Genomic DNA, 21,213 nt, shown 5'->3' with positions numbered 1-21,213 from the left:
ACATGGAACAAAGCTTATATCTGGATAAATCCCTCAATTTTAAATATTGTTGGATAAATCCAGAAAAGTCGACATATTTTCATTAACAAGTTTGCTAATCTTGCAGGGATATTCAAGATTGTATTTCTTTTTATTTTCTTTTATTTCAATTCAATTAGTGATGTAAATTAATTGTAAATTTGGAATAATAATTTACTTTTCCTGCTTAGAATAGGGTTGCATTGCATATAGTTTATTCTTTTATAATATAATTGTGTGATGGATGATGATTCATGCATATTTGAACTCATAATGGTCTACATGAACGACACGTGCACTAGCTTATAAAGAGTTGATAAGCTCGGTGGGTTTCATATTTGTGGCCATAGTCAAAATATGAACGAAACCCAGATTTATCATCTTTTTATAGGCCACAAATGACCTACACTCTTAGGCATTTTCAGAACTCATTGCATATTTCAAAGTTTTTCTAAACAATTTTCCCTTTTAGAATCAAATGAACTATATTCCATACATATTCGTAGCTATAGTCAGGGATATGTAGAGAATTTATTCCATGGAAATTCCTATAAAGCACATAAATTCCTTTTTCAAAGATTTTTCTCAAATTTATCATAAAATATTTTCTCAAATTGCATCTATGCATCATCTAGGTTAGAGTGCATCATGAAAAGAATTTCACAGGGCCACACGCCCATCCCTTTTGATATATTTTTCAATTCCATCCCATAAATCAATTTTCTTAAAATCTCCAAAGTTTTCTTCAGAATTCGACTTTCTCAAAACATAAAGATTTCCTTAGAAATCAATTTTCCTTTTCTTTAAAATAATTTCTCAATGTAATTCACGATTTTCCAAAATATCATTTTTCCAAGTATTTTCCAAATATTCTAAGCAAACATCATGTTCTCAAATTTGCATTTTCAAAAAGTCATAGCACATGCCTGATTCTTTGTGCATTTAGGAATAGAACATCGATTTTGACAGTTGAGCAGAACAAAGCAAAGCACATGATTGATCCTTGGTTCGATTACCCCTGGTTATGGTGCCAGGAATGGTTGAACCTCGTACCGACAAGCGAGTCTCATTCTTCGGAATTATCCTGCATTTTAAAACGGAGGCGAGTTATTTTCAAAATCTTTTTCAAATGTCAGTTTGACTTGCAAAAGTAAAATTTTGCATTGATAACAGGTTTGGCGACCATGATGGGACCTCTCATCGTTTGATCAATCTTGTGTTTTGCCCTAATCAACTTGTCAAAATCGTGTTCTACAATGTCAGCTCTATTTCATGTGAACCTAGGAGCCTAGAATCAAACTCACCTGACATGGATTGCATATAGACTTAGGTATGGTTTGGTAGGACCGATTGAGGAGGCATTATTCATGCTCACTTAGACTTAGGTCAAACACAATCCTCCTCAATCTAAGATCTGATTGAAAACAATGTTTGCTTCTCATAAATTTTTCAAAATTCTACTTCTTTAGGTCATTAGAGCATTATGTTTTCTTGCATGTTGATCATATTTCATAAACAACCTCACTTATCTTTACCTGGCCACCACGTTGCTGGGCTTTCTTCCAGAACCATAGTTCGGGACAAAGCTTCACAATTTGGCCACCTATTTGGGTTGATCCCCCCCCCTGCCACGTACCGAGGGCCATAGTCCAAAGTATATCGGCAGACACTCAAGGATGTTGGAAAACATGAGCCTAGAATAAGAGAAATTCTTTTATGCCACGTACATTGAGCCTCAGCTTGAGTATATCGTCATAGCATGATTGAACATAGATGATCTGAGCTTTAGAGTTAGGGTTAGAGTCCTACAACTATTTCAAAATTTGTGCATCTAGAGTCAGCCTTTAAGGAATGTTGTATGTGCATACTTGTTTGTACAGGATGTGATTGACTGTACTTTGGTTATTTCTCTTTATTCTCTTTATTTTCTCATATTTTCCATAATTTTTCTAAAAATACTGGACGATCTTCAAAATACCCTATTTTCCATTTATTTTCATACATTTCCTTTTATTTTCTCAAACCCTGGATGATTTTCCCAAAACCTCTATTTTCTTCAAAACTCCAGGCGATTTCCTATCATTCCGTTCCTCTGGATCTCGAATTTTCAGCTTTATTTTGATCCTGCCTGCAATTTCTTCAAAAATTGTGTGGTTTTCTTCAAGACTTGTCCTGATTTCCTCTTTATTCTTCAGTCTATCATGATGGCATCCAGTCAACTCGATTCAGTTTTTCTAAGGGTCATATCTCTTATGAGATGCAACAAGGTTTCCCCGATCATCGAACTCTAAACACCAGACCTTTCATTCCCCGGTGGTACTATTCTTGGTTCAAAAACTTCTTCTGTATGTTCCCGGACCATCTGAGTAACTGCGGATTGGAACCGACATCAGTAGTGGGAGAACAAATCGTCAATGGCAATTTGATTCAAGCTTTAGCAGAGCGGTGAAATCCACGTACCTGTACCTTTTGGTTCCCGTGGAGAGAGATGACTCTACTACTGGACGAATTCTCAAACATCATGGGTCTATCTAAGCCCAGCTGGTCAGCCAGATGATCCCATGGAGCAACAATTTCTGATCAACGTCTAGGGACTTGACCTTCGAGATGCTTTAGCCCGTACGACTGGACGTAGATTCTGGCCACTGATAGAGGCATATGAGAGCCAATATGTCGACTTGTTTGAGCTATACCAACAGTATGGAGCATTTGAAGAAGTTGACTCCTTATCCCGAGCAGCGCGAAAAAAGATTCAACATGCAATGATCTTGTGCACCGTAGGTCTAACCTTCTTTCAGGACGGACAGAACTACGTTGATATCAGAATAGTACAACTTTTGCGAAGATGAGGAAGTCGGCAGACCAACCGTCTCTCGATCGCCATGACCGCACTTGTCTTCTTATACCGTTGATTGACCCGTTTCGTGCTTAAAGATTCTATCTTAGTAAAAGGGTGCATCTATGCACTATAATCTTGGTTCCTTTGGCACATACCAACTCGAGCCAGCTCATTCAGATATAACAGCAAGAATCCATTACCTACTTCTCAGCACAGATTCTTGATCGAGAACCTTCATAATGAAGAAATCGTGTGGGATTACTTCAACCGCCAGGAGTCACCCCCTCGGTACACTTACGCGTATGACAAACGATTCAAGTTACTCAGACCATTCTTCTTAGTTTATTACCAGCCAGAGCGATGTGTCAGGCAGTTCTCACAGAGACAGAAGCGCATTGAGGCTCGATTATTGTCAGGCATTGTGTCAGAATTCGATCTAAAGTCTGCCCAGTGGTCCGGAACATACTTTTCTGCAAAGCATAGCTGAGATTCTTTTGTCACTCTTACTGTTTTTCCTGGTCCTCAAGTGTCTTCTGATTACCATAAGTGGTGGCAGATTGTTTGTTCACCCTCTTTCTGTGAAGTTTATTATTAATAAAATCATTCTTCTTCAACAATTAATCTCTTTATCATGGTTTGACGACCTTGCCTAGGTAACAGGGCATATTTTAGTTGTTTATCTCTGTTACAAGAATATCAACACAATTGTCGCGATTCCAGCGACGACCCAATCCCTGGTAATGGGGTATTCTTTAAATTGTCAACCTCATCTTCAACAAATATTCTCCCTCTATTTGTCTTATCCCAAAACATTTTTCAGAGTCTAATCATTCCTCCTATTCTGCAGAGAGCACTTGTGATTCTACATGGTTCAGACAAGGTCCAACAAGAAAACCGCACCCGTCCAGCACATCAACTACTCTTTTATATCCGAGCAAGAAATGGCCTCTCTGCGATCTGGCAGAACACAGAGTCAGACTGACAGGGATGACATTGATCTCGCCACATATCAGCTATTTAAGAAAATAATAATTAAAATGATGTCCGAGTAAGCCGAAGATAGTCCCAGAAAAGCTCTCATCAAGAAGAAGGCATATGCCACCTCCTCCAAGAACATCACTAGCAAGAGTGGCAGCATGAGAGGTTCTAAGTCCGGCGTAAGCAACAATGAAGGCAAAAAGATAGATACCTTTTTCTAAGCTACAAATGACCTACACTCTTAGGCATTTTCAGAAATCATTGCATATTTCAAAGTTTTTCCAAACATTTTCTTCTTTTAGAATCAAATGAACTATATTCCATACGTATTCGTGGCCATAGTCAGGGATATGTAGAGAATTTATTGAATGAAAATTCCTATAAGGCACATAAATTCCTTTTTCAAAGATTTTCCTCAAATTCTTCAGAAAAAAATTTCTCAAATTGCATTCATGCATCATCTAGGTTAGAGTGCATCATGAAAAGAATTTCACAAGGCTACACGCCCATCCCTTTTGATATATTTTCCAATTCTATCTCAGAAATCGATTTTCTCAAAATCTTCAAAGTTTTCTTCAGAATTCGATTTTCTCAAAACATAAAGATTTTCTCAGCAATCGATTTTCCTTTTCTTCAAAATACTTTCTCAATGTAATTCACGATTTTCCAAAATGTCCTTTTTCCAAGTATTTTCCAAATATCCAAAGCAAACATCATGTTCTCAAATCTGCATTTTCAAAAAGTCATAACACATATCTGATTCTTTGTGCATTTAAGAATAAAACATCGATTTTGACAGTTGAGCAAAGCAAAGCACATGATTGATCATTGGTTCGATTACCCCTGGTTATGGTGCCAGGAACGGTTGAACCTCGTACCGACAAGCGAGTCCCATTCTTCGAAATTATTATGCATTTTAAAATGGAGGCGAGTTATTTTCAAAATCTTTTTCAAAGGTCAATTTGACTTGCAAAAGTAAAATTTTGCAATGATAACAGATCTACATATTAAGTTTAGTAGAAACTGATACCTTTGTATCATGTTTTTCTGATGTATATGTCAGATATTATGAGGGTTGAAAATCCATGGAGTACAATGTATACAATATATCAAATTTTTGAACATCAATTTTTTTTTTTACATCGGAAAACTATGATCGAAGGGTCAATTTCTACTATTTTGACCATGTTGAACATATCCATGAAGTCAGATTTAGTAAAAAAACCTCCCCCTATGAGTTCAAGTAGGGGGTTTCTTATCCACAAGGGTAGTATATATATATATATATATATATATATATATATATATATATATATATATATATATATATATATATATATATATATATATATATATATATATCGTGGGTAAGGAACTCCCTAGTGGAAAAATGTAATGTTTTCAATTTTTGTTTTCAGTTTTTTGCACATCCAGCCCTCCAGACGTGATCTACATATTAAGTTGAGGGTTGAAATACCAACAGCCTACAATGTACCAAAATTTCAAACCTAAAAACATGTTTTTATGTCCAAAAACTATGATTCAAGAGTTGATTCCTACTATTTTGGTTATGCTGAACACATCCAGATTTGGACAAAATAACCTCCCCGTTGAGTTCTAAGGGTTTCCTTACCCACGAGGGTAGCAAATGCTGTTCCATATATATATATATATATATATATATATATATATACTCTTATGTTGGTTCCTCTGTTAGCCCAAGCCAGCAACTTTTGAATCTTTAGCGCCAAGACATTAAGCCCTAAAGCTTTCTCTCAGTTTGTGGCTTTTAGCACAATATGTCCAAGATTATGGAACAAGTTTCTGGTCCTCTTAGAAGATCGGATCCCACTTCATCTTCTCAAGAAGACTTACTGATACTGGAGCTAGTGAGACTCATGGGTCAGTAACAGGGCTGATGGGGACAAATGCTCCCCAGCCATTTAGAGCCAGTCAGTTCGTGACATTGCTCCTGACATTCACTCCTGGAGCTCCCAAATCCTAAACCTTTCTCTTGGCTGAGTATATTTTAAGAATTTGACCAATGATTCAATACAATCACCAATTTCAAGATTCAAACCATATCCCCTCTAGTGTTGGTGTGTTTTCAGTCTGTTTGGAGAGGTTCAACAGGATAATGGTTCTTCATTAACATCAACTTGTTTAAGATTCGAGGCTTTTGGTACATGTTGCTATCTCGCCAATATCACCATCTTAACTTTTTTGTGTGAGGTATCTGGATTTCTAGAAATAAAACACATAACGAGTTGATGAGGTATATAAAGATGGATTATCATTGTTTTATAATAGTTCTATGATGATGTTCCTACTTCCTAGTCTTCCCATGTTACAAATGATCTTAGGTTTTTGACTTTCGCATAAGCCTGTTCTTGTCTATACTTTCTCTGTGGAAATCTCTTTTGTGTTAAGATGAGTTTAAGGGGGGTTTGATTTTATGGAGTTGTAAACAGGCGTGTTTTAGTTGTGCACTTTACTTTTTCGTTCTCTAGAAATCTATGGTTACGGGAATGTGTTTTTTTAATGCCTTTATTGCCTCTTTTTGAAGCTATGATGTAAATTTACTCTGTATTGTTTTAACATTCTTTTTAAGGCTAACAAAGAAAATGAAAAAAAGGTATTATAAATGTGGCTATTAAAAGTTTAGTTTATGGTCCTTATATAAAGCTGCCCAAGAAAAATAAAATAAAAATATTGAATATTCTTTTTCTTTATAAATGTTAACCTTGATTAGATTATTTCTGCATAATAATCTGATGGGTCTTTTGGCTAATGACCTAAGAACCAGGTCATATAACTTATGTACAACTAAACCTTCCTTGAAGTTGGTTCTAATTCGGTACCATGTGAATGATTGCTGTGAAAAGAAGAAAAGAAATGATATTTGGGTGACATTTTTTTAATCCAGGTAGTCATCTCAAATAAATATGAAGTTAGCAATAGATGCATAATATGCCAAGATGCATACAGACAGAAGAATGCTAAATAACTCATGCAGTCATGCTGTATTTTACATTTTTCTGGCAGTTCTAACTAGATCATGATGAACTATTTAGTTTTGCCATGAAGATTGTTACTGTCCATGTTCTTATTTAATCATCTTTGGCATATAATCACTACTTGCACATAAAATTAGAATCGGTAGTGGACCATATGCATTATCCAATAGCATTAACTAGTGCATGATGACATGCTTAGTTTTATAATAAAGATTGTTATTTTTTATGCTATTAATTCATGGACTTTGATATATTTGTGGTGATTAACTAGCTAGACATAAAAAATTCATTTTACCATAACTCAAGGAAGATTACATCATTCAGTTGCTTGGACGTAAGAAGGAATCCTAGAAGTGCACACACAGCTGAAGAAACTGATTGATGGAATGCAACAAGCTTTGAGAATGTGACTTCTGATAAGATGTGCTTCTAATATATATATTTATATGTATATATATCTATATGTATATGTATATATTAATATATATGTATGTCCATATGTAAACCGAAATACCCATAGGGATATTTGAAAAAGTAGTATTTTGTATAATATCACGTGTTACCGAATGTACCATGTACCGGGTCTGGATATCATAACAGATCCGGACCCATATTGTATGTTAAAACTTTAAATACAGGTTCTAGGTCACGATTTCATTAAGGAAATCATGACAGCCGCAGCCCCTATTCTCTTCTTCTTTTCTCTTTCTCACAAAACAGGTTCTAGTGAAGAATCTCACATGGTATCAAAGCCGAGATCCACCTAGGGTTTGAAGGGGCTTCCAAAAGGTGCAACCAGAGCTTTGAGGTTTCGTTTTCTCTCCTTTCGTTTTCTTCATCTCACCTTTCATTTTTTTTTCTGGAGGATTCACGTCTCACGTGAATCCCTAAAATCATCACAACTCACGTGAATCTCTTAAACTATCCTAAAAAATCATGTTTCACGTGAATTCCTTGTTTCACGTGAATCCCTAAAGTCGACCCATCTTCTTCTTCGTCTTGGATATTCAGATCTGGTTGTGTTTTTGCACCAGATCTGAAGCACTTCATCTCTGCGCATTCTCCTTTTCACTTGAACCAGAATATTCAGATCTGAAGTTGCATCAGATCTGAAATATTAAGTTTTTTTTTGTCCAGACTTTATATTTGACAGCAGATTTCAATCTGAGTTTATTTCTATCAAGCGTCTCCACTTTATAGTATATTTCTTCTTGCTGTCACAACTGATATTCGCATAGCAGTTGTCTGTCCACATCATACCCATCTGCGTTTTGTCTGAAAACACAATTAGTTTCAAATTTTGTTCAACGTGTGAGAACTTCTTATTGCGTCAATCACAAACCTTATAAATAAAAAAAGGAAGGGAAAATTTTAGGTCTCGTTCCTCTTTGAATCTGACAGTCTCTGATCGACAGTTTCTTGAAGGTTGCTCAACTTCAAAAAAAAAAAAGGCCGACCAACAAACTTCTTTGGCACTAGACTGGGCACTTCCTGAATACCCTTGTTAAATTTTTTGCACTTCGTGATTACCCTTGTTAAATTTTTTTTTTCATGGATTCTCATTCTTCTCAATCGAGTCTTCCTTCGAGTTTCCTCAACCAGTTTGTTTATGAAAAGTTAACCACCTCAAACTTCTTGATTTGGAAGAGACAAATCATTCCTTTTATAAGGAGCCAAGGTTTCTTAGGTCATCTGGATGAAACCACTCCAGTCCCGCTAGAATTTGTTACGAGAGAAGAGAAAGATGATAAAGGGGCAACTTCAATTGTGTATGTCAAAAATGCAGAATATCTCAACTGGGAAAGAAAAGACTAATCAGTAGTTGCATACATTACCTCTACCTTGTCTCAAGAGGTTCTTGTTGCAATTCTTGACAATTGTACAACCCTGCAACTTTGGAAGAGATTGGTTCAGACGTATTCACAAGTTTCACAGTCGAGAATGGTTTTTCTTAAGAGAGAATTTTAGCTGCTGAGAAAAGACTCCATGACCATCATGAAATATCTAAACAAGATGCAGACTATCACAGACCAACTTGCAGTTATAGGGTGTGCAGTGAGTGACAGTGATATGGTGCAACAAACTCTGAGTGAATTGGGATCCAATTATAATATGATTGTCACTTCACTACTGTGCTTGCCTGCTCTTCTTACTTTTGATGAGTTGCGGGCTAAATTAATTCAGTATGAAATGACTCTGAAAGGATTTTCTGAAGAAACCCACGCTCATGCAAATTCTCAAGAAATTTTTGCCACAGGGGGGACTTATGGTCGAGGACAGGGGCGAGGAGGACAAGGACGAAATGGACACGGAGGACGTGGATTGCTTCGCACTCCAAATATGTCGACCCATGCTCAAGGACAGAGATCTATCCCCACTTGCTTTCTTTGTAACAAAAGGGGGCATATCAAGGCGAATTGTTGGCACAATCCTGAAAATAAAGGAAAGACTCCACAAACAGAACCAAAAAGAAAGTCCAGCAATATCAGAGACAATGGAGAGATTAGAGATTTGTTGATATCCGCCTTGTCAGAATTGAATTTAAAGCAGAATGATCAATGAACTTGGTTCGTTGACTCAGGGGCAGCAACTCACATGACTGGTGATGCAGGTAAACTTTTTAAACCTATTCCTTATTTTGGTAAAAGTAAGATTGTCACTGGAGATGGATCCTACCATCCTGTTTCTCACGTTGGAAAATCTGTTATTCCTATGTCACATTCTACTCTTGAACTTTCTGATGTCCTTCATGCTCCCAATATCAAGAAAAATAGTCTCTGTTTCTAAACTTGTTGATGATAATCATGCTTCAGTCGAATTCACTCCCTTCTCTGTGCAGGTCAAGGACCTTCGCACGAGGGAAACATTCGCTGAAGGAAAAGGACAAGGCAATATGTATGTCTTTCAAGAAGCTCCATGCCATCCTGTCCGCTCTACTCATCTGGATTTGAAGTCTTCACTAGAGTCGTGTTCTTTCTCTTCAGCAAATGTTTTTAGTATTTCTGAATGTAATAAGCCTTTCCTATGGCACGGTCGGTTAGGTCATTGTGGGAGTCATTTTATTGAGAAACTTGTTTCTAATAATCTCATTCCAAAAGAAAGTCTCAATGTGGATGAGAAAAGTCAAAAGTGTTTCAGTTGTTTTTTATGCAAAAGTCATGCATTGCCTTTTCACTCTGTTAATAAGAGAGCTTCACAGCCTTTTGAGATAATATGTTCTGATGTATGGAGACCTGCCCCAGTTGCCTCTGGATCTGGAAGCAGATACTACTTAATTTTTGTTGATAGCTACTCTCGATACACCTGGATATATTTCATAAAAAATAAGTCAGAAATTTTTCTTTTGTTTCAAAACTTTCTTTTCTTAGTAAAAAATCAAATCTCTGAGTCCATACAATTTTTCCAATGTGATGGAGGAGGGGAGTTCTCATCTAGTGACTTTATTTCTTTTCTTCAAAATAATGGGATAGGAAGAAGGTTATCCTGTCCACACACACCTCAACAAAATGGGATTGCTGAGCGAAAACACAGGCATATCGTCGAAAGTGCAATGAGTATGCTCCATGATAGTAATCTTCTCATCAATCTGTGGACAAAAGCTTTTTATTCTGCCGTACATGTGATAAATAGATTACCTATGGTTGTTTTAGAAAATAAGTCTCCTTATTACTGTCTTTTTGGAGTTCATCCTAGTTATCATGATTTACGTGCCTTCGGATGTGTTTGTTATATGCACATTGATCGGTCAAAGGTGTAGATTTGTGGGATATGCAGACGACTACAAAGGTTATAGGTGTTATGATCTCGCTAACAGACGTATCAGAATCTCAAGACATGTTTTCTTCGATAAACAAAATTTTGATCACAAAGCTGGCACAACGGCTATTCCTTCTACTACAACTGAAGTTTATTATCCTTGGCTGAACTCAGAACTTTTTGCTAGTCCCAATGAAGTCCGTTCTTCAGACTGCGTGCAACCGGAAGAAGAAAGGTTTGAAACTATTGGTGCACCGAGATCACAGAATGGGGAAGAAGTACCATCATCGGTACTAGGCAGATACAAGGGCATTTTCTATACTAGACAAAGAACGACCGCGTCAGGTCTTTTAAATCACGCCCCAGCAGCTGCACCTACTTTCTCTCATATTCTTGAGGTCAGAAGATCCAATCGTATGCGACATCCTATTGATTGGTGGATTAGCTATAATAACTTCTCCTTGGATTTTTAGCTCTTTTTAACTGCCCTCAATAAGGAAGATGAACCTATTATGTATTATCAAGCAACCACTTCTACCAAATAGGTAGAAGCCATGAATGATGAAATGCAAGACTTGCATAAATGTGCAACCTGAGAAATTGTTTCTAAACCACCTGACAAAAATGTTGTCGGATGCAAATGGGTCTACAAAATAAAGTATAAACCAGATGAGACCATTGAACGATACAAGGCAAGACTGGTGGCAAAAGGGTTCACCCAAGAAGCAGGGCAAGACTATGATGAGTCCTTTAGCCCAGTGGTGAGAATGGGAACGATTCAAATTATTCTTTCTTTGGCTATTGAACATGGATGAAAGCTGAGTCAACTTGATACAAAAAATGCATTCTTTCATGGGGATTTGAAGGAAGAAGTTTACATGGAACAACCACCTGGATATCATGAGCAAGATTGTAAAACACATGTATGCAGGCTAAAGACAGTTATTTATGGCCTAAAACAAGCATCTCGTTCTTGGTTTGACAGCTTCTCACTTGAGATTCAAAAGCATGGCTTTTCACGCTCTCTACTAGATCACTCATTATTCATTTTTAAAAGGCAGAATGTGATCACCCTATTACTAATCTATGCGGATGATATTGTCATCATAGGAAACTCTGGAGATCACATCAAAGAAGTGAAAAACCTATTAGGTCAGAGATTCAAAATGAAAGATCTTGGTGCCTTGTGTTATTTTCTTGGGGTAGAAGTCGATAGCCGGGCTGATGGCTTGATTCTCACTCAGCACAAGTATACGATAGACGTTCTCGGCAAGGCAGGTATGAAAGATTGCAAACCTCTAGGAACTCCAAGTGTGCTCCACCAAAAATTAAACACTCATGATGGAGACCTGTGTGAGGTCCCACCAGGTATCACAGTCTAATAGAGATGTTACAGTATCTCACATTCACTCGACCTGATATTGTTTATTCAGTCAATCAAGTGTCTCAGTTTATGTATGCACCACGTACTGGACATATGTAGACGGTTAAGAGGATACTCAGATATCTGAAAGGAACAATTGGGGATGGGTTGATATATTCTCCAAAATCGTCTGGCAAGGATATGCGTGAGCTTACTGTATACTGTGATGCAGACTGGGCAGGAGATCCAGATGAACGAAGGTCTACATCAGTATATTGTGTCTTCATTGGAAAAAACTTAGTCTCTTGGAGTAGTAGAAAACAAAAGGTCGTCGCTAGATCAAGCACTGAGGCCGAGTATAGATCCATGGTTGCCGCTACTGTCGAAGTCACATGGGCCAGACATTTACTGATTGAAGTGGGAGAAACGATCTCTCGGTCTACCTTGTTGTGTGACAATCAAAGTGCTCTCAACATGTCATTCAATCCAGTACATCACAGTTGCGCCAAGCATATTGAGATCGACCAGCATTTTGTAAGACAAAAAGTTGAAGAAAAAGAGATCGAGCCTGAATTTGTTAATACTGAAAGACAAGTAGCAGACATATTTACAAAGGGCTTAACAAAAGATCGTTTTTGGATGCTTAAAGGCAAGTTGTTCATGGTTTAAAACCATGATCAACTTGAGGGGAGGTGAAAAAGTAGTATTTTGTATAATATCACGTGTTACCGAATGTATCATGTACCGGGTCTGGATATCATAACAGACTCGGACTCATATTGTATGTTAAAACTTTAAATACAGGTTCTAGGTCACGATTTCATTAAGGAAATCGTGACAGCCATAGCCCCTATTCTCCTCTTCTTTTCTCTTTCTCACAAAACAGGTTCTAGTGAAGAATCTCAGAGTATTTTGGTCATTTTATCTTGTAATAGAAGTCAACCTATTAAGGGTTGACTGTATATTGTTAATTTTTGTTTTTTGGTATAATTGCTTGTTATAAATAGGGCATTAATTCCTTGTAAATTCTAATGCTTTCTTAAGCATTTGTGTAATACAAAAGCATTTATTCTTGACCCTTATGTGGGTGGTGTAGATTGATCAATTAATGTTCTTCGTGGGTTGGTTGTGTTCTGGTAAGTCCATAAGAGATACTTGTTTGCTTTTGTTCTTATTTCATTACATGGTATAAGAGCTTTGGTGGTTCGTAGGATCGTTGCATCGGGAAGCGCACCATCAAAGATCTCCTCAACAAAATTCTTACTACCTTCATTTCTCTCTCTCTCTCTCTCACTATTGTAAAAATATAGGATGAAAAAGAAATGATCGTTTCCATTCCCATGAGACTCAATGATACTAACCATGTAACGTGGGCATCCATAGTGAAACATAAAATATGAGAAAAGGGTTTATGGGGTTTGATTAATGACACCGAAATAAAGCCTAAACTTATACTTACCAAGATGAAAAATGGAAAGAAAGTGACTCTTCAAGGAGAAGAGATGTCTAAGGCTGTCACCGAATTTGAGAAAAATGGAAAGAATGGAGGATGGGTCATTCCATGGCTCATCAATAGTGTTGACATAAAAAATGCTCTAGCTTAGCAAAATTTGATTTTGCTAGTGATGCATGAAAGTATCTTAAAGATATGTATATTCTCAAGGATATTGCTCACATATGCAATGTGCAAAATAATGTGAGAACTATAACCCAAGGAGAGATGAACATTCGAGAATATTACAATGCTCTCTCTCTTCTTTGGGATGAATTAACTCTTCTAGAGCCAAAATGGTATTGCCCTCAAGATGTAGAACTCCGTGAAAAATAAATTAGAACAAAACATTTCTTTCAATTTGTTAATAAGTTTAGACCTGAATTTGAAGGAACCAAATCGACCCTTCTTCATAGAGGAGGTGTACCTACCATATTTGAAACTCTTGAAGAATTAACTATGGAGGAAAATATGTTGAAAAAACCACCATCTTCAAAAGATGAAGAATTCGTGCTTGCTATGTCAAAACCCGAAAATCACACAAGGAGTTATAAGGCTCCTCATTTTGGAAGAAATAATGAGAATGAAAGAAATTCCAATAACTATGGAAAAAGTCAAAATGATAAAAGAGGCGATCATGAATACTAGAAGAGTAGGAAACTAATATGTTACCATTGCTATGAGTCAGGTCACATCAAGCTTTTTTGCCCTAAAAAAAGGAAAGAAAATCAAAGAGATGATAAAAAGGTGACTTCAATGGGACCATCTTTTGAAAGAAATGGTGTACACAACTCCAAATGCATCGGCTCATTATCCTTGGCACAACTCATAAAGGCACTACAACCAATGTTCAAAAATCAAGCTTCTTCCTTCTCGGGTGTGGCCGTATCCACAAGCATTGACCCTGGTAAGACTTTTTGGATTCTTGATTCTAGTGCTTCTTTTCATATGACCCAAAATGAGTTCATATTATCCGAATGTAATACTAACTCAAATGATTTTTATATTTCAACCGCCGATGAAACTTCTTTAAAAATTAAAGTTTTGGGTTTTTAAAAAAATAATAAACCTTTTTATACCAAATATTAGAGTAGTACCAAAATTGAATTTAAACATCTTATTCTTTTCTCAAATTGCAGATCATGGATGTAAAATTTTGTTTTCATCTAATGATTGTTTGATACAAAATCTTCAGTCCGGGAAGCCGATTGGGAGAGGCCATAGAAGAGGAGATCTCTATGTTATGGACAATCTTGAATTATCAAAACACACTTTTTGTAATTTTGTGGAAAAGAAAGATATAGAAATATGGTACAAAAGACTAGGACATCCTAGTGTATCCAAATTACATTTGTTTCCATTTCTTATGAAGAAAGGGGTTTTGTTTGTGCAGATTTCATCCTTAGTAAAATAAAATCTTTACCCTTTGGGCCTAGTTATTTTATATCTAAAAATCCATTTGAGTTGGTATATTCGGATGTATGGGCACCAACTCCGGTTATATCCAAAGGAGAAGTATCTTATTATGTTGTGTTTGTGGATGATTATAGTAGATACTCTTGGATATATTTTCTTAAACACAAATCCGAAGTATTTGATTGTTTTAAAAAATATTTTGTTATACAAAGATTCAATTTAAAACTAATATTAAAATCTTTAGAATGAATTTTGAGGAAAATTTATATAAAAGAAGTTAAAAAATTATCTTGACTTGCATGAGATTATTGATAAAAAATCATGTCCTCATACTCCTCAACAAAATGGAATAGCCGAAATGAAGCATAGTCATATTGTTGAGACTAATAGAAACTTCTTATATCAAGAAATGTTCCAAAAATGTTTTGAGCCAAAGCCGCTCTTGCGATGGTTTATTTGATAAATAGGATGCCTTAAAAAACCATTGAAAACATTTCTTCTATTGAAAAATTATTTAAAACATCTCCCGTTTATAAAAGGTTGAGAGTTTTTGGTTGTAAATGCTTTGTCCTTACCGACAAAAACGACAAACTTTTTCCAAAAGCTATTCCTTGTGTTTTTCTAGGTTATGCCAAAAATTAAAATGGGTATAGATGTTATGAAATTAAAGAGAACAAATTATATGTTTCAAGAAATGTTTCTTTTCTTGAAAACGAAAATGGATTTGGTAAAGAGAAAATCCAAGAGCATTATGACTATTCTTTTCTTTTCAACCTTGTCAATGAGCATGAAAGATGTGATGACATTCATGATATGCATGAGAGTGACAATGAGGACACTCATGATGCACATGAGAATGTGAATGTGAACAAGGGTCTTGATAATATAGGCTTATCTCATAATCAAATTCAAACTTATACTCGACGTACCGAAGACCATCCACCGTGTGCTTTAGAAAGATATTCTCAAAATCAAAATATAGATTCTTCTAGTGTTAGAAGATCCATGAGAATTTTAAAGGCTCCTAGTATATTCATATCCTATGATTCTTTTGAACTTAAATATAGAACTTGTCTAATAACTATACACTCATACGTAGAATCATCATCTTACCATGATGCCAAAAATCATCAAGAATGAATTAAGACAATGAATGATAAATTAAAAGCTTTAGAAAAGACAAAAACTTAGGAAATTTAAACATTACCTAAAGAAAAGAAAACTATAGGATGTAGATGGATCTATAAGATAAAAACTAAAAGTGATGGGACATTAAAAATATATAAAACTATGTTAGTAGCCAAAAGATATAGTTAAGAATACAAAATAGACTATGATGAGACATTTTCTCCAATTGCTTGAATGACTACTGTTAGAACCTTTATTTCTATAGCACCAATTAAAAAATGGTCAATCTTTCAAATGGATGTAAAAAATGCATTTTTGAATGGTAATCTCAATGAGAAAGTTTACATGGATCTCCCACCAGGTTTAAGTTTAGCATATGAAAAAATTCTTTGGTTACGCAAAACATTGTATGGTCTAAAGCAAGCCCTCAAGGCTTGGTATGGTCGATTCAATAGTGTGATGACACAACTTGGCTTTAAATCTTCTTACACTGACACTGCATTGCTTGTTAAGTCTTCTAATGTAGGAATTGTGATATTACTTCTCTACGTTGATGATATGATTATCATAGGAGGTGATAAATAGTGAGTTAGTCATCAAGGTTGTTAAATGCGATGAGGCGAAGCGAGGCGTTGAGCCTGCGCTTCGCCTCTGAGGCGTACGCCTCTGGTACTGAGGCGTACGCCTCTCACAACGTGAGACTCTCAAGCAAGGTTGTAAATGCGATGAGGCGAAGCGAGGCGTTGAGCCTGCGCTTCGCCTCTGAGGCGTACGCCTCTCACAACACTGTTAGTCATATTAAAGATATGCTCAAAGCTAACTTTGATATGACAAATCTTGGTTTTTTACGGTATTTTCTTGTAATAGAAGTGACTTACTCACCTCGTGGTTATTTGTTATCACAGACTAAGTATGCAGTAAAGATCATCGAATTGTCAGGACTCTTAGATGAAAAATGAGTTGATATTCTAGAGGTCATCAGTACAAAGATGAAGAAAGATGTTGCAAAACCTCTGAAGGATTCAACTCTATATTATCAATTGGTGAATTTCTTCACTAAAGCGCTCCTATCACCTAGATTTCACTTCCTACTTGGCAAACTTTTGGTCGTTACACCGTGAGTTTGAGGCGAGGGTGTTAAGATGTGCTTCTAATATATATATTTATATGTACATATGTATATATTAATATATATATGTATGTCCATATGTATGTAAACCGAAATACCCATCAAGGGTATTTCGGTTATTTTACCTTGTAATAGAAGTCAACCCATTAGGGGATGACTGTATAATTGTTATTTTTTATTTTTGTTTTTTGGTACAATCGATTGGGATAGCTCCAACTAGCTATTGGAGCTGCTCCTTATCTCTCTTGCTTGTTATAAATAGGGCTTTAAGCCCCCTTGTAAATTCTAATGCTTTCTTAAGCATTTGTATAATACAAAATCCTTTATTCTTGACCCTTGTGTGGGTGGTGTGGATTGATCAATTAGTGTTCTTTGTGGGTTGGTTGTGTTCTTGTATGTTTGCTTTTGTTCTTATTTCATTACAACTTCAAGGTTTTTATCTTGTTCTTCATGAATTTGACTTTGTTTGGTGGACACAACTCCATATTGTTAGCCAAAATTGGGTTTTTAACCTAACCATTGATATTTTTTCCCTACCGTTATTACTGATATTTCATGAATTTGAATGTGTAACTAGATTCCTTAAGGTTCTTCAGATTTGATTAGTTAAAAGGAAATTACATCCTCACAAGTGACAATTCAAAGAATCTTACTGCTACAATCAAAAGGTTACTTCTTGAAAAGTTTTAGATGAAAGATTTTTGTGCCATGTAAGTGGATATGATCAAGTTGAATAATATGATATCAATGCTGAAAATCCTCCCGATCATTGGCTACTGAATAAGAGGCTTAGTAACAATGATGGTCGCTTCTCTTTATTCTCAAACATTATATGTGTATTTTTTTCATTAGATACCTTAACTGATGTTGCTTTTCTCATGAGCTATGATAGCTGCTGTGCATGCACCACCTATAGTTTACATGAAAATATTAGTTGGAGAATGTAAATTGTGCTCCAAATTATAGTAACAAATATCTCCATATTCTGAAAATATCATGATACTATCTACTATTTCATAAAATGATATCAAAGGCATCCAATTGCTATTTAAAAAAAATATTTTACCAATTTTCACTAAATCACTGTATTGCACCTTGCAGATAATCACATATGTGATATATAACCACTTTATTCAGGACAATATAATAGATGAAATCATGAAATTTTGAAACTTGCACAAAATTTGTTGCCCAATTTATTGCAATCAAATTCCTGTGGACGCATCTTATTGCTGGTTTTGAAACCAGCAGTTAGATGCCTAACTGCCAGAGACCAAGGATATCAGAGTTTGCTGCATCTGGGCACATATCAACATTTTTGGAGAAGCATCTGTGTAAAATATTACCTTATAAGAACGTCCAAGTCATTTTATATTTTCAAAGATTCATCCTAAATGAATGAAAGCTGACAATTGTCAGGTTTCAAAGTTTTCATAAGGAATGTTTTAGTTGGTTTTCAAGTTTGAGACCTAAGAGCGATTTACTTGGAAATCCAGACTGCAAGACTCCTATCAAGCTCAGTATATTTTTGTGCTGCACCTTTTCAATCTAGAATATCATTTAAATGGAGTTTATGTTAAAAGCTTTGTTTCTTTTGATCTTTAGTTCACAAAGTGAGGCGCCTCTAGCAAGTAGTATTAGGACAAGTCAGTCTTTTCCCAATTGGCATCTATAAATAAAACTTGACTGTTTCTTGCAGATATTGGAGTGATTAGCATTCATCATGTGGGAATATTATGCGAAAATCTTGAAAGGTCACTCGACTTTTATCAAAATATATTGGGTACGTTAGTTGCTTATATGAATCATGTCAATAGCTTTATTTCCCTCTTCTTGATGTATTCTCATGATGCATATACCAGGTCTAAAAATAAATGAAGCTAGACCAGATGATAAGCTTCCGTATAGGGGTGCTTGGTTATGGGTGGGTTCAGAAATGATTCACTTGATGGAGCTTCCAAATCCAGACCCTATAACTGGGCGTCCAGAACATGGAGGAAGAGATCGCCATGCTTGTATTAGTATCTGCGATGTTTCAAAGCTCAGGGAGATTTTTGATAAAGCAGGTAATGCTACAACTCGTACCTTCTTGCAAATCCTTTTGCTTGTGACTCCTATTTCAATATGAGCTTCACTGAAAGGGATCCCTTTGATACAAGTCCGCTCTATTTATGTTCAAAATTTTGCACAGGAAACATTATAGAGAATTGGACCAACCCATTAATGCAGTTCCCCTCCCTCTCTCCTTTTATTTATTCTTCCCAATATCACATTGAGTTGATATTTCAAAACCTAATGATATTTATCACATTGCTCACATATATATGTGGCAATGCTACCAAATTGCTGACATAAAAATGTGCTAGGAATGCTTCTCATTAATGTCTTTATAATTGGTAACATTTGTGGTGTTCATGATAGATCTGGTTGCATTGATTCTCATGTAATTTTATTTTTTCATCTAATAATCTGAATACTTAAGCCTGTATTCCAGGCTTGACACAGAAAAGGCGACAATCTGATAGGAATTTTTACTGGTTGTAGATGAAAATGTATATTTCTGATGTGATTATTATTTATTCTTTAGGTATTCCTTACACGCTCAGCCGCTCTGGTAGGCCGGCAATATTTGCACGTGATCCAGATGGGAATGCATTGGAATTTGCACAAGCGTAGCTTTGGATTGTGTTCTGAAACTGCTATTCAGTCAGATAATACTTGCACTCCCTAGGGGAACTAGAGGCTGTTGTATATGAATCTTTATCAGAAATCTCTATACTACTGACATATAATGTAAAAAATTTGCATATGCATTTTTCTTCATGCAGGGCTGTAATAAAGATGTCCATTGTTGATTCCATGCAAGCTGTTTAAACTTTGTCAGTTTCGTTTGTTTGAAGTCTCCTAAAAGAGCTTATTTTGAACCAGAATCATATCCTTTTAACGAACTTAGGCTCTGTTTGGGTGTGTTTTATTTGTTGTTTATAAACCAATAAGAACATATTTTATAAATAATAACTATATTTTTGCTTATAACTAAGTCAATGTTTGCATCACTAACTATCTAGGATCAAGAAGAGAAAATGATAGGTGGTGGGTGGGGGAAGATGAAAAAAAGTATAGGGAGGATAAAGATTGTGGGCGGTGGTGGTTTTGGTGTTAAAAAGGTCGAAGGGGTGATGATGGTGATTTTGGTGTTGTAGTGAGGGGGCTGCAGCAATGGTGATGGCAATCTTGGTGTCAAACGACGGGGATGATGATGGTTTTGGTATTGAAATAGTGGTGATGGTGGTGTGGGTGTTGAACAAGTGGGGATTTTGGTGGTGTTGGTGGTAGTGGTAGCACTGAGAGTTGTGGATGTAGGGATGATGGTATTTAACTGTTGAAAAAAGGGGGTGGTGTGGTGAAGGTATTGACGCAGAGGGGTTGGTGGTCTTGCTGTTGAAGGAGAGAGTCTTGGTGATGGTTGTTGCAGTGGGCTGAAGTAGTGGATATAGAGGATATAGAGATGGTGTTGATGGTGATGGTTTTAGTATTTAAGAAAGGTTGGTGGTGGTGGTGATGATCTTGGTCTTGAAAAATGGGTGGTGAAAAAGGATGATGATGGTGGTAAAGGTAGGTAGATGAGGAATGATGGAAGAAAAATATAATTAGAAAAAAAGGTTCTTTGCTTTTTAAAAGAGGGTGATTTCTATTTCTATTTATGAAAACTAGTGGAAAAAATAAAAATAAAATTGTCAAACATGGTCATAATTCACAACAACAACAACAACAACTACGCCTTCATCCCAAAACAATTGGGGTCAGCGATATGAACCAAAAAAGAAATTCATTTTGGGTCTTCCACATGAATCCTTTTCCTCCAATCATTTCTATCCAACGCCATGTCCTCGGTGAGGTTCAAAGCATTCATATCCTTTCCTATCATCTCCATCCAAGTCTTCCTAGGCCTACCCCGACCTCTTTTAACTAATATATTTTCTCATTTCTCCAACCTTCTAACTGGAGCATCATTAGGCCTTCGCCGAATATGTCCAAACCACCGTAAACGATTCTCTCGCATCTTATTTTCAATGG

General features: G+C 36.1%; 1 protein-coding gene across 1 annotated transcript in view; it reads left to right on the top strand.

Annotated features, from left to right (window-relative positions):
* LOC149829427 (Lactoylglutathione lyase / glyoxalase I family protein) overlaps positions 1–19,994 on the top strand; it is a 36,184-nt gene extending 16,190 nt beyond the window's left edge. The window contains exons 3-5 of the mRNA XM_090015935.1: positions 18,836–18,919; positions 18,999–19,202; positions 19,724–19,994. Of these exons, the coding sequence (XP_089872061.1) occupies positions 18,836–18,919; positions 18,999–19,202; positions 19,724–19,812 (377 nt within the window). The 3' untranslated portion in view covers positions 19,813–19,994. The remainder of the gene's footprint in view (positions 1–18,835; positions 18,920–18,998; positions 19,203–19,723) is intronic.
* Positions 19,995–21,213: the final 1,219 nt, after the last annotated feature.

This window comes from Nuphar pumila, chromosome 8 (assembly GCF_984573655.1).
Source record: "Nuphar pumila chromosome 8, dmNupPumi1.hap1.1, whole genome shotgun sequence".
In the NCBI taxonomy this organism is placed as follows: domain Eukaryota; kingdom Viridiplantae; phylum Streptophyta; class Magnoliopsida; order Nymphaeales; family Nymphaeaceae; genus Nuphar; species Nuphar pumila.
Note: the sequence above shows the minus strand (reverse complement) of the source record. Positions and strands in the feature narration are given on the sequence as shown.